Consider the following 15,165-nt stretch of genomic DNA (forward strand, 5'->3'; position numbering starts at 1 on the left):
ATCTTCTCTTCAGATAGCTGCACGTATTGTTGAGATTCCCATGGAACTATATGTTATATAGGCTGAATATACGCAACTGTCTCAGCCTGTCCTAGCAGAGATCCGCTAGTCCATTAATCATCTCAGTGACCTTTCCTTCAACTCTCTCCAGTATGTTTGTGTCTCTCTAATGCTGGAGAGCCACGAACTGGACCCAGGACTGCAGGTGTGGCATCTCCAATAGTGAAGCATTCACTAGGCTGATCTGGCTTACGAAAATGGGGTTAACGTATTCACCTGCAGCCTGATGATAAAAAGGAATTGTGACAAAGGTGGGATGAACCCATACACCTGTGTTCAGATGGGTTTGGGAGAAGAAGCCTGTCATGCTAGCTCAACACAGATCACAGAAAGGCTTGGGCTGGAAGGGATCTGAAAGCTCATTAGTTTCAACTCACTCCGCTGCCACAGGCAGGGACACCTTCCACTACACCAGGCTGCTACAAGCCCTGTCCAACCTGGCCTTGAACACTTCCAGGGGTGGGACAGCCAAAACTTCTCTGGGCAATCTGTGCCAGTGCCTTACTATCTTTGGGTTAAAGAATGTCTAGCTCTGCCTCAGGCAGCAGAGAGGGCAGGAATTGGAATGAAAAGGTAGTCAAGTATTTGGCTGTTTTTCCCCTTCAGAATCTGATTAGGCCACTGCCCAAGGCAAAATATTGGCTTCATGGATCTTTGCTGGCCTGATGAGATTGTTCTGCTAGAAAACTTGCCCTCATCCAGCCTTCAGTTCAGCTGTCTCTCCTGTCACCTTCCAGCTTTGCAGAAAGATTTCAGAAGCAATCAGATTTCTATCTAGTATTCCTTACCTGAGTGCGTGAATACAATAGATACAGCGCGGCATGTTCTTGCGATCATAGATATCTGTTGTTTCTGGGTAGAATATCTAAAGATAAAACAAAGTTAGCAGTCTGAATTATATTCACTCTATACAGCCAAATAATATCAGCTCAATTCTTCTACATTACACTAGAGAAACAGCTCATGGAATAAAACTGTACAAGTTTCTCTGCCCTGGACCAATGTTTCTCCTACTCGAAGTGTCAATGCTTCCTTTTGTTTCTAATACCCAAATAAGAGCACCCCTCTTCCTGCCAAGTTCTACATATGCGAATGTGCAGAACCTTTCTTTTGTGTGTATACCAAGATACTGGGCCATGAGGTATTAGTGAGGAAAGCCAAAGGATGAAAAAAGACTTACAGAAGAAGAGAGGAAAGAGAATTTTGTTTGGATTAAATGTGGCTGAGAAACAAGAGGAGAGAGTTTCAAAGAGAAACTCAGAACAGCACTGAGGTGCTCTGCCTACTGTATTTTCAGTTAGCTGGGCCCAAAAGCTTTCAGACTGTCTCAAACACAAAGCTCTTAAAAGTCTAACAAAAGGGATTGATATTGAAGTTTCAACTATTTCAGAAGTCCCGACTTATTATAAAATAATAAAGTATGTTATTTTCCAGTTATTTGAAGGTTCCTTGCTGTCATCTATGAGCACAAAATAGCACTTCTCTTTCTGTAAAGGCAAGAGCAACTGAATGACCCTCAATTCCACAGCATCAGTTTCCTGGCTGTTCTGCCTGGGAAAATACTTAAAGCACCCATATCTCTTGCAAATGTACTGAACCCCAGCCCAGTTTCTTCAACATCTTATCACCCATTTACTTCCACCCAAAGCCAATCTGCATCTGAAAATCTTACCTCATATCTGGCACTTAACATCTCTCTGCCTAAGTCCCTCCCCATTTCTTTTCGCCTAACCACCCTAACAGCATATTTCAGTATTTCCTAATCCCAAATGTGTTTCTGTAAGATTATCATAGATCCCAGGAAAGCTCACCTAGTAAATCACAGTAAGTTATTTTAAAATCTTTGCCAAAACTGAAGTGTTCAATTTCCAAGCACATTTGCAAAGAAAACATATATCAGATTAAACTACACGACAGTTTTGGTGAGACTATGCATAACATGCCTCCAAAAGCCTTGACCATCAGCCCAATGCTACCACAGTTCCATATATTTTCAGGCAACTGTGTTTATTAGTTCTGAGAAGTTTATCTGTCCATTTCTCTAGTCAAGTCAATCATTTATATTTGATTAAGCTACACCAGGAACATTTCAACTCTAAAATGTGAAAATTTCATGGGAAAATCTGAAGAAACAGAGAACACAGTAGTTTCTATTGTGCTGCTACGTTTAGCATTGATTTCTAAAAAAAATTCCACAATCAAACTGTAGCCTGAATACTGCTCAAAAGAATGCATGGCAAGAACGATGTAATGCAGATATCATGCCAGATAAGTAATATCAGGAGTATGGTACACAAGGAGTAATTATTTTGCTCCTAGTCATTCTCACATATGTAGGAGAATTAAATCTTTCACCATATTTTAGAAGAGAGTTTCTATAGGGACATAAATCTAGAAATATAAGAATTAACTAGAGTAAGAGTGCTGATTTTTTTATAACAGCAAATGCTTCCGCAGAATGCAAAGCTTTTCTAAGATTATTTATTTATTTGGATGTACAAGACAGAAGTTACCTTGGGGAGACCAATCTCAGACATGGCATTCAGCCACTGGATTACATTATCTGTGTGTCGGAAGTGGAGACCAGTTGCCTGAAATAAAAATCGGCAGAAACAAGAGGATGGGCAGCAAGAAACAAAATATCACAGCTGTCAAGAACAGCAGTGAGTTTCATTAACATAGATAATGAAAACAGCACTTTTGCAGGACAGAAGTCTGAAGTCTTCCATATACACTTACATTGACTGTTTATGACAAGTTACTTCACCTAAGTGCAAGCTAAAATATAAAGCTAAGAGTACATCCACTCCCTCATTTAACCACTGTTCTAGAGTGAAGGCAGAATTTCTCAGATAAGACTAATGTAAATTAACTTTCTACTTATTTTTCCACATTACCTCCATGTGTAGCTCTATATTCCCATTTTAGATGTCTACCTAAAGAAGCATTCATGGTGAACAGCACTCACCTTATACCTAGTCTGTTCCCTGTCATAGATTTTCTTCACAGAAACCACTTTAGGGGAGAAAAAGTTCCCAAGTTTTGCCAGGTAGACTCCATTTCTCAATCCTTCTTCCAGCTCTGTTGTGGCAGGCAGCTCCTCATTCAAACAGGCCTCCATCCATCTCAAAGTGCAAGAACAACAAAGTTGGTCACATGAGTATGTTTCCAATTTGTGAACACAACGCCATGCCAAACAAGTCTCATGCTGCTGCTGCTGTCATACTCAAGAACTGTATTCACTTAGCACTAGGGGCTGAAAATGGATGTAACACTGAGTCTGCATCATTAAAATGCTGAAGTCAGTAACACTTCAGTCAGAATATTAAGGAAAAGCACAGAATTCATCAGCCAGAGTTTCAAAAGTAATTAAGACACCATCATGTTTCTCCTTCAGCCCATGACTTTGTACCGATCTACACACAGTGGTCATCGTGTACTTTTAACTAACTTAAATCTTCCCCTTGTACACATTTATCACACAAGCATTTCTTTACTCTCATTAGGTATTTGCTAGTTATTTCATGACTTTGTGCCACTTGCTCAAGCTCTTTTAAAAGATCTCACAGAGAGGCCCTACAATGTCCACAGAATCATAGAATGGTTTGAGTCAGAAAGGACCACGAAGCCTATCTCATTCTAACCCTCTGCCATGAGCAGGGACACCTTTCACTAGACCAAGTTGCTCAGAACTTCATCCAGCACTGGTCCTGAACACTTACAGGGATAGGGCAAGCCACAGTTTCTCTGGGCAAGCTGCTCCAGGTGCCTCAATATCTAAATTGTTAAAAATTTTTCCCTAAAAATCCAATCTAAACCTACCCTCTTTCAGTGTGATGATGATGTTCTCAAGTCTTTCTTCCTTCATATCTTCTCCCACACTACTATACCTTTCAAGATCAGGGGAAAAAACATGGAACAGACATTCTTTTCCTCATAACTCATTTTCCCTTATATTGTTGCCTTCCAACTCATTTAATGGTATCACGGTTGTCATGACAAAAATAAAGACTATAGCAAAACATTTTGAAAAATCACAGTTCTCAAAACAGAGGTGGCACCTTGATACTTCTTCTGTACAAGCTACTGGAGGCTGTAAATTGCAAGCTCAGCTACAGTTTCTCCTAAAAACGACATTTTAGCCCTTCTTCTAGTGCAATTCCCCAGAGATGTACCAAGGAAAAGATGCATGGCCGCTGCAGCACCACCAGCAGAGGAAAAAGCGGTGAGAGCAAAAGGGAAGCACCATTTTTTCCCCCAACAGAGTCTGCATAAACTACCCAAAAGAATGTACGAAACTATGACTTAAAACCTTTTTCACTGCTGCTCATTACTGCCAACACCACAGGTATGGCATTTTTCGGACTAACCATACTATTCATTTTTTTGAAAGTTTAGGATTCCCATACTCCAGCAGATCATTCATATGGCAATCTCAGATATTTTTAGTGCAGTTACAAACATAAACTTGGTAGGCATTCTCACAGATGGTTAAGAAGAGAAAACTTGAAAGACAGCCTCAGCTCTTCATCCCATTCACCTGAACAAGGGCATTAGACAGCCATGGGAAAAAATCCAACAAAAACTTTGCTTCAAAAATAACTCATTCTACCAACTCTAAACAAATCAAGGAATCATCTCAGAGATAAAAAGATCTCCCAGAGAGTTAACAACAGCAAAGCAAAATAAATTTATCACATCAGAAGTGTCCTCCTCTAGAAAAGTAGGCAGGTATTTAAATGCCTTTCAGTAAGGTTTTTACAGATGGAGAGCTAGGAAAACAAGTACTGCCCACAGCTAAAAGGTTTCAGAGCATTCTCATTGTCCACACAGGCATTTTCAGTCCAAAGATACAAAAGAGCAAGAAACTAATGAGTAACACAGGCCAGATTTTTCCCAGTGACCAATGTAATCTTCCCGGCAACATGCAACTGAATACTGATACTCTGGCATTAAAATCTTTCTCTCTACCACTCCCCACCTCCTTAAAAGTAAATATGAGGTTCTTCTTTGCTCCCTTGCAAACACTGCCATCAACCTGTAAAAATTCCCTCAGCTGCTCTTGCTGATGAGGGTACTACTGCATTTGCCATGTTAGCCAAAAAGATTTGTCATTTGTCCTGGGAGAGCTTTCAGGTGAGTACCAAGCCCACAGTCAAGAGGAACATAATTATCAAATACACAGAAATCTTTTGCAAGCTAATTGTCTTGATCACTTAGCATTAGAAACTAAATAAGCCTAGATGCTTGGAAGCTACAACATCACTGAAATTACCACACCTTAGGACCAACTTGATTTCTTGTAAATAAGGGTTATTAAGAACTCCACAGTACTCAATAACCAAGAACTATTAGTGACACCTATTTGCTTTGGTTATTTTGGGCTGCTCTCTTCTTACATTACACACAGTATTCATTCAGAAAGCACTGTCCAAAAAGAAAAATCCTGGTCTCTGAACAAACGTGTTTCTTTCCTCCTGGCTTGCCTTTCATAACTATTTCCAGTGAGTCATAAAAGAAGTATCCAAAGTGAGGCAAAGATGGTGGTACTCCACCATTGACTGTCTTTTCCATACCTCTCTCCACCCACTTCTCAGAAAAATACAGTTCTGAATGTGCATTCCAAGCCACTTCCAGTCCAGACAGCCACTCCCTGCCAACTGCATGAGGTCATACGAAACAGTACAGGATCTGTAGAGAAATATCTCAAGTCCAAATAGGAGCTGATAAAAGCCCAAATAAAGTGGTAAGAGCTAAGTATAAGTTACTTCCATTTACAGCTAGTGATAATAAAATATCATTTATGAATACTCCTGGATTACAGTCTAACACAGCACTTGCATTGTATCTGAGAGAAGCAGAAAACAAACAAAAAAAACCCATCACAAAACAACAAATACAGAAAACCAATCCAAGCAACCAACCCAACACCAGTACCTGACCCAATCTGCAAGTGGAAACACTGATGAAAAATATTACAGTAAAACACCCTGACTTCTAGGTAAGGACCACAAAAATCAGGTCTCAGGCTGCTTCGAGATAAATATACCCTTACCCTTCTGTGAGCATGAGCTGGCAACAGAACAGAGTATATTCTTACATTTTGACCTGTACTGCCACAGCTTTTCTATTAGACTACTGTGATTTGGAGAAAAAAAAAAAAAAAAAAAAAGGCAAAGCAATCCAAACAAACAAATGACAGAACACAAAAAACAAAACTTTAAGTATTAAACAACAATTATTAATAAAGCCATTTTTCTTCAAGAATGAGGCATCTAGTCCACAGATAGTAGAGGAATCCCTTTATTCACAATCTTCATTTTAACTCCAAATAATTTCATTTCAGTCCTTCACAATCTTGAGCAACTTAGTTATACTCTGCTCCCCTTTCTCCAACTAACAAGACTTAATTCCTGTTTCACAAGACCGTTGCACATAATTGACCGAAATAAAAAACCACTAAATAACAATAGAAAAACAGTGACAGTGAAAAAAAAAACAACCAAACATGCTGGAATACCATTAAATAAGTACAAATTATTCCTCTAATAATGCTTCTGATGCATGCTTGTTAGCAGACAGGTCCTGCAAACAGCTATAAATTGCCATAAATTGAGCACAGAAGTACTCAGTGTTACTGCACATGGGCCATCACATCAGACAGTTCAAAAATTCAAACTTTTCTAAATTTTATATTTCAGTACAAAATTAGGTACTAGCCAATTTTCATCTTACTTTCTTCTAACATTTAAAAAAACCCTACTTTGCTTCTAGATTCCATATCTGTTGTTTGGCTAAAGGGATGACAATGCTGATGCAATGCAAATCAGCATATTGTTAATCACATTATTTTAGGTGCCTTTATGTTGTAGGAAAAAAATTAATACAAACTACAGTGTTTGAATGCAATATTATACTGTAATAATATAACATGATTATGGAGAAGAGGACAGGAGTCACCAAGTGTTCTCCAGCTGCCTCCCACCCTGCCTTGGCTACCATCAGCTTTACAACACCTTATCAGCTTCTGAGTGTGACACAGAGTACACCAGCTACCTTTCTGTGCTCTTAGGTCCTCCTCTTCTCCTTAGAGATACAACTTCCAATCTGACCTTCTCTCACCATAAAGAAAGATTATTAGCCCTCTCACAGCTCAGAGAGACTGTTATCAATAGCACAAGCAAAATGCCACAGTATACAGATGCTATGCCTCAATTACACTACTGGCAAAGAAGTTAAATATAGAAAATCTCACATCACTGGCATTAATTTCAAATACACTGATCTTTTATAGTTCTTGTTTAATTGTTTCAGTTAAATGAACTTTCTACCAACAAAGTAGCCAAAAGCCTCTTCTAGACTGTACTACCAGTAATAAATAAAACTCAAAAGACAATTTACATAATAACTTCTCAGGAAGGAAAAAAAAATTCCTGGAAGCAGACAGTGAAATCAAGCCTTTGCTCTCCCTTGTATATCTTAATTATTAAACTCAGAAGAAGTCTGCTCCCCTCCTGGTCATTTAATCTTTAACTCTTATGTTAAGTGATACGGCCTTAAAAAAAAGTGCTCCAACCACCAAGGTGGATACAAGGAAGGCTGTACACCACTATTGGAATTTTGAGCAATACAGCTGTTGCTTCATTCTTTACAAAACACACTGGCAACCACTAGGCATTATTTGAAACATCTCAAGGCTCACCCTGAAATAAAAGTGAAAACTTTTTTCTGATAAGGTGTAGCAAAAATCAAATGCCCAGCTGCTCAACGTCATCAGTATCAAGACAACACTCAGAAGCTAAGAATTTCAGAGTCAAAGCCAATTTATTTAAAGAGTAAGTCCCCATGATTAACAAAGTGCTAGACAAAAATATTAAAGCTGTTACTGTGGAACGTATTTTTGTCTGAGGTTTGTTTTTTTTCAGATCTGAGCATGGAATTCAAGAGAGAATCAGCACCACCTCAAGCATTTAATCCAATGCTGATGACAGGAAGAGTTCACAAATGAAGGATTTGGGGCTCCTTCAAGCTTGGACAGTTACTACAGTGCAACTCATCTCTCCCTGTTTGCCCAGCATTTGCTGCTAAAGACTCTGGATGCAAAGGGAAGGAGTTATTTTGAAACTTAGTCAGATCTTACTAATTAAAATTAATTCAAGCCTGCATGGAAGGAAAATTATTATCTACTAGCAACTAAGCACTCTCTGTGAACTTACAGTAGTGATAATTCTCATAAAGCACCTAAAGGACTACAGCATAAACTGAGTGCTCCCCATTCCTTCAAAAATATACTATACATTCTTGGTAAAATTAACATCCTGGAATTAAATCCTTTATATTCTGCCAGCAGTAAACTTGTACAAACTCAGTACTTCCTCCTCAATAAAGTCACTACAGCTGAACATGTCTGCCTTGCTAAGGAAGAATTACACAGAGTCATACAAAATTCATCATCAAGCCAGGGAAAATTTTCTGGCTCTTAACCCGTATCATCTTTTGAAAGACAAAGGGAGACTTAAGTGTTCAGTGAGCCATGACAAAACACACTCACAGCTATGTCAAACGTGTTTATGTATGTCACACTCCTATTCTTCACATACAGCATATAAGACTTAATGTTTGCAAAAGTATTTTTTAAAATAGCAACAATAGGACTTCATGCATTCATTTTTAATAACAGTTCTTTTTCCTTCACAGTATCTACTGTGTTCTGATCATACTTTAAATTAATTGTCTGAATGAAGATATACAGTATGTTTATATGCTTACTAAACATGGAGATTACACACATGCTGGAAGACAAGAATAAGATAAAAGTTATTTCAGTATTTTAAACAAAAATCAGGAAAAATCTAATTCAGCAGGATCAAGTGAAGGGTAAAACACTCGGCAAAACACGATAGACCACATAAACACAAAACGAGAAACAAATCTCAGCAGCACAACTTCAAGGTGACAGCTCAGCAAAACTCTACTATACCCTAATATCATGAAAAAGCAGATACTATGTAATCATGTATGATACTATCAAATCTATTGGAGTATACAAAATAATCATTGTGTTCTCCAGAAGTACGCCTTGTTGGAAAAGTTTTTTTTCTTTTGGCAGTGGACTTCCGGAAAGACACTGAGTGCCTGGAGAGAAGTCTGGGCAACCCAGGAAAAAGTACTACATTATTATAGATCTATTAAACAGATGGATGCATGGAGAAATATAAAATAACTGAGTTCTCAGTGTGCAAGGGATATACACTGTTACAATTTAAATTAGTAAAATGTTTCAGTTAAGAGGAAGGGAATAACAGTTTTTCATGTGCACTGCTAAGCCGGGAAGTAATACTGCACCAGACATACCCAAGTTAGACAACAGGGAGTGATTTAGAATTAAGAGTTAGACATGGTTAAGGGATAATCTCAGTATCTAATAAGGATTTTTATGGTGCAACAACTTGCCAAGGTGGAATACTCCGAAATGTACGCACACGGCAGATCACATATGCAATTTTATGACCTTTGTAAATTAGCATACTTAAGAATGATTCTCCAATGAGAGGTTTAAATAAACAGTGTGACATTTTCTTATCTTAAAGTATTTTTCCCCAGATGGGGTTAACTTTAGTTTACAGGTTATCCTTTAGAGGGGGTCTTGGTTTTTCAAGATACTGTAAGGTTTTTCAGCCTCCAATTGTGAGGCATTTTAGAATGTTTGGTCTTCCAGTTTAAATGAATACCAGGACTATGCTAAGATATTAAAGAATTACAAGCATGCATGTTAAGGGTATTGAGAATATATAAGAGGTATATAAAAAGAAAAGGTAAAAAATCATCATGGCATCAGGAGAACCCATCCAGTACCAGGAATAACAGAGCAATACAGCTATAGAGTCCTCATCAGGAAGTCTTTGAAAACATTAGATACACACATCAGAGGTCGGTTGCTTTTTTGGGGAGGAAGGGAGTTTCTTTGGTTTTTCTGGTTGGTTGTTTTTTCTAGCAAAACTATATAGCCACTATGAAATGGAGACAAGAGTTAAGATGCATTCAAATTATTCCCCGTACCAAAAGTCACATTTTCTTTTAAAGCACCAGCAGTTTCAAAATCAATTATTCCCACCTCTTCGCTTCCTCCAGATGACAAAGGTATTCGTAGGCCACATTCTGGCGCCGCCTTTCATCCATTTCCTCTGCTGTTAATCTTTCATTATCCAAGACAGCTGAAAATAAATAAAACACAGCCCTCAGATGGTTAAAGATCGAATATAACAGAACAAGCACTTAAAAAAACAGATCTGACCTCTCCCACAGAGACTCGTTTGTTTTTTTTTAATTCAGAAAACTAAGGATGTGATGACTTGTTCTTTATTAGCAACAGAAGATGCCCCATTTTCTCATCACTGTCACATAAATTTGCCAGCTTCCTTCTTCCTGATTTCTCAAATTGACTGCATCCCTCTTACAATTTCTTAGAAAACAATCCTTTATTTTCTTGTTTTCTAGCTTTGCCTTCCTCAAAAGCACATCAGTGACCTCTTGTGCCCTCACCTCTCCTCTGATTTTGATAGCAAAAGATTGAGGAAGGACACAAATACATATTCACATCATATAATCCCGTCTATATCTTTATAGTCCATCTCTAAAACAAGGTGGAAATGCTACTCACACTCCATATTTGGAAGGGAATCATTCAGATTCCCAACCTGCATGTTATCTTCAGATCACACTGAAGACCTACATAGGGATAAAATGCCTAAATCTTCCAGATTCTGTGCGTTCAAAGCCTCAGTGAAAGTCTTCTCATCCCATACTTACAGCTAAATACATCTCAAGTCAAAAAAAAGAAGAAAAACCCACAGCTTTTTTAGGTTTTATGGACCAATTTGACAAAAAGGAAATGCCTCATATTGCTATTAAGCAAAGGTCAACTTATACCTAAAATGCCTCCAACAACAATCTACTGTGCGCTTGTGAGACCCCAGCAGGAACCCTGCATCCAGGTCTGGCATCCTCAGCACAAAACCTGTTAGAGCAGGTCCAGAGGAGGGCAATAAAGATGCTCCGGTGGCTGCAACACCTCTCCACAACGGCAGGCTGAGACAGCTGGGGCTGTTCAGCTTGGAGAAGGCTCTAGGGATACTTCACTGCAGCCTTTCAGTACTTAAAAAGGGGCTTATAAAAAGAAGAGGGATATACTGATGGTACAAGAGGGAACAGTTTTAAACTAATAGTGGAGAGATTTAGACCAGATAATAGGGAGAAATTCTTGAACCAAGAAGATAGTGAGGCATTGGCACAGGTTGCCCAGAGAAGCCGTGGCGGCCCCATCCCTGGAAGTGCTAAAAGCCAGACCAGACCGACTGCCGCTTACAGCATCACCCGTGCACAGCACCACGTTTTCCTCCGCCGTTGATCATTTTTGACGCGGTGTCATAGCACAGGCGAGCCCGCGCATCGGACGCCAAGATGCAAAGCCTCCCTCTCCTCAGCAAGCTTATGACAGTGCAGTGAAGGCGTCCGCTGGGAGCGGTGCTTGGGCCGGCAAATCGGGTGTGGTCGCCAAAAGCGGCGGGAAGGCGGAAAGCAGGGCCGCCCCCGCCCCGCCCGCGGCGGACATCTTGGGCGAGGCGCGGGCCCGTCCGCGGCAGACGACGGCGGCACAGCCGCGGGACGCCCCGTCGCTGCCCCTCCGCTGCCTTCTCCCAGCGCTCATCTCCCGCACTCAGGAAGACCGTCGAGCTTCGACGAGCTCCCGCGCGGCACGGCGCCCACCTCGCAGGAGGCGCGGCTCGCCGGGGCGCGCGAGGAGAGCCGGCGGGGCGCACCGCGCCCGCGGGGCAGTCCCGCAGCCCGGACCCCGCGGCTCCCCCCATGCCTGCGGCCCCCAGCCTCCCCTCCCAGCGCTGGACCCTGGAAAGCACGGACAGCTCGGGCTAGGTGTCGCTTGGCGGCCACGCGGATTCCCCCAGCCCTGGAGCCCCGGTACTCACAGCCATAGTGGGGCCGGGCTACGGCCAGCCCGTCCACGTCCTCCGCCGCCATGGCGCTGCGCTGGGCCGGGGCTAGCGGGAGCTGGGTGCGGCTGTTCCTCTTCCTGCCGCACCGGGTGTGGCGGGGGAGGAGTCGCCCCTCCGCGTTCTCTCTCCCTCTCCCCGCCCCGGCCGCGCCCTGGTCGCCCCCGCCACCTCCGGCCGCCGCTGGAGAGAAAGGGCGGGTTGCTCAGCCCCCTCCGGCCCCCAGTCTAGCTCGGCCCGTCCCATTGAACTGAAGGACCCGGCTTGGCCGCCCTGCCTCTCTCTGTGGTCCCTCCCTCTCGGCGGGCCAGCGCCCTGGCCCTGAATCTTCCTGTTAGCCTTATTCGTAACACCCTAAGCTAAGCTCTGGCCTTAACTCTGCCAGCATATTATGCGGGACACAGCCCAAGTCAACCTAGTCATGACCCACGTCTTACCTTCCCAGCCCAGCCATGCCAGCCCCACTGTGTGCAGTGCAGCCTCATTAGCTTAGCCTCCACAGCCCGGCTGCCTCTCACGTGCTGCTTTGCCTCGGCCCTCTTGTCCTGCCAGGTTCCCCAGCTGCACCGCCCTTCACAGTAGCAAAACCTGGCCTTGCTAGATGCAGCCGTGCCCTTCCATCTAAACAGCTCTACTCACCAAACCGTGGTAACTCACCTGAAATGTCAGCCACAGGCTGCAGCAGGGTGCCCCAAAACAATAGCAACATCCAGCAGCACTGCCACAGGAGAATCATGCCCTGAAAGCTTCCTTCCCCTTAGTAAATATTACTGTTGCTTTGTCTATTTCTTGTTAAAGGGTCAGAGCACTGACAATGCCAGCCACCATGTGTCCATTTTAATTAGTACCATGAATTTCACTGCTCAGGCATACATTTACTACCTAATTAAGTACAAATTAAGTAATTTGGAAGACCAATAGCCTCTGTTAGGAAAAGCATCACTAGCAGGTAAGGGAGTCAATCATTCTCATCCCAGCAGTGGATTCAGTTTCAGCTTCCCCAGTACAAGGAAGACATGGACATAATGGAACAAGTACAGTGAAGTTGATTAAGGGCTTGGAGCATCTGACATCTGAGGAGAGCATGAGAGAACATACCAAGAATCAGTGGGAAGTTGACTGAAAAACATAAAAGTCCTACTTCAACAAAATAAGAAATATTTGTATTCTGAAGGTGATCCAACACTGCAACAAGTTACCTGCAGAAGATGTGGAGTCTCTGCCCTTGGAGATAGTTCAAGCCTAACTCGCCATAGTCCTGGACAAACCCACTCGAGTTCACTTGTTGAGGAAACAAGGTGAGACTAAAGACCTCCAGAGGTCACTTCCAAGCCCAATGATTCCATGAGCCCATCAAAAATTATATTTACTTACTATATATACATATGCAACATGCAATACAACAAGAAGATATAGTTTTAAGCTGTGCCAGGGCAGGTTTAGGTTGGACATTAGGAAGAATTTCTTCACAGGAAGGGTGATTAGATACTGGAATGGGCTGCCCAGGAATGTGTGGAGACACCATCCCTGGAAATGTTTAAGGAAAGACTGGATTTAGTGCTTCAAGTGACAAGTGACTTAGTACACTTAGTGACAAGGTGGTGGTCAGTCATTGGTTGGACTCAACAATCATAGAGAACCTAATTGGTTAAAGGAAGTCCATAATTCAATGGTTACAGAAATAACTACATTGGGGAATGCTAGACATAAATTACAAAACCAAAGGGTTTAGAGTGCAGTTAGGGTTCTAATTATTAACATTTGCATTCACATGTGGCCACTTAAAAGTTACACAATGAGAAGATGATTAATATGTAAACTGTGGGGTGCAGAACTCATTTTGTTCCCCCTAAATAACTCATAATATTTTTTGCACCGTGCCACAATCCCCCTCAAAAACATTTAATTCTGATAAGAAAAATAAAACACTAGTATTGCATATCAACAAAGAACCTATCTGAACCTCTTCAAGGTTGTATTCAATGGTACCTGTAACAGCTCCCCTGATTTAAGATTTCTGGTGTTTGTTATTGACTCTTCAAAATGTTTTTATTAGGAGTTGTGTATTTAGGTGTCTAATGTACTGCCTTTCCTGATTCTTGTCTTTTTTTCCCTTATTGTTGAATGAGCACTAGTCAGATGGCCTTGCAAATATTATAGGGATATTTTTCTCTCATTTCAAAATCTGAGCAATCAATTCTGTAAAAAAATTCTTTGAAGTCTTTGGACTTAATGACTAATCACTAGGCTTCCTAGAGAAAATGAGCACCAAAATCCTTTAAATAAACTACTGTTATCTGTTCTTTTGCAGGGGTTTCCAGACCAATTGTACACTGTGATATTTATGTCAAGGATGCATAACAAATGCCTAGACAAACTCCTCAGTCTTTATTTTAACACTATAAGTTTTCTCAACAGAAAGACAATAGTTTTATTGTACTCATACATGATAAACAATAATGTCGGGGCTTCCAAGTTACACATAAAGGTGTATAGCTATATAGCTACACGTCCATATTTTTCCTACATTTCAGACCTTATTGTGGCAAGCTAAACCAAATATATATTAGATGACTCTTAACAGTAAACACTAATTTCTTTTAAATGAAGAAGAGTAAAAATGCACATAGAGAAAAACACTGTCAAAAATGGCTGAGGGAGAAGAAAGAGGATACTGAAAACCACTTTATTAAACAACTTCATAGTTTTCAAACTAGACAGTTTTGATTAAAAGACTACCCGGTTTACGACAGGAAGTGAAGGAAAGCAATACATAATAAATGGAAAAAGATAAAACTGGCACTGATAAAACACTGACAGATAACATAAGAAACCTAGTGAGGCATACCGAAACCAAGTCTGCCTAGAAGGCTGCGCATTTGCTATTGTCCTGGATGTGAGCTCCCGACCAGCACGTTACTGCATTGTCTTCCTCCTGCCGCGAGCCAAGGCCAACGCGCCCCTGGAGCGGTCGGGACGTGAACGGGGGTCATGGCACCCGCCACAGCACTCCTCACGGCACCCCTAAGAGTACTCCTCACGGCACCCCTCACGGCATCCGTCACAGCATCTCTCACGGCACCCCTCAGAGCACTCC

At 41.5% G+C, this 15,165-nt stretch overlaps 1 protein-coding gene across 1 annotated transcript in view; it reads right to left on the reverse strand.

Annotated features, from left to right (window-relative positions):
- Positions 1-12,203, reverse strand: part of IQGAP1 (IQ motif containing GTPase activating protein 1) — a 47,628-nt gene extending 35,425 nt beyond the window's left edge. The window contains exons 1-5 of the mRNA XM_056499592.1: positions 12,045-12,203; positions 10,175-10,274; positions 3,029-3,185; positions 2,574-2,651; positions 849-925 (exon numbers count right to left, since the gene is read on the reverse strand). Of these exons, the coding sequence (XP_056355567.1) occupies positions 849-925; positions 2,574-2,651; positions 3,029-3,185; positions 10,175-10,274; positions 12,045-12,096 (464 nt within the window). The 5' untranslated portion in view covers positions 12,097-12,203. The remainder of the gene's footprint in view (positions 1-848; positions 926-2,573; positions 2,652-3,028; positions 3,186-10,174; positions 10,275-12,044) is intronic.
- Positions 12,204-15,165: the final 2,962 nt, after the last annotated feature.

This window comes from Oenanthe melanoleuca, chromosome 10 (assembly GCF_029582105.1).
Source record: "Oenanthe melanoleuca isolate GR-GAL-2019-014 chromosome 10, OMel1.0, whole genome shotgun sequence".
NCBI lineage: Eukaryota > Metazoa > Chordata > Aves > Passeriformes > Muscicapidae > Oenanthe > Oenanthe melanoleuca.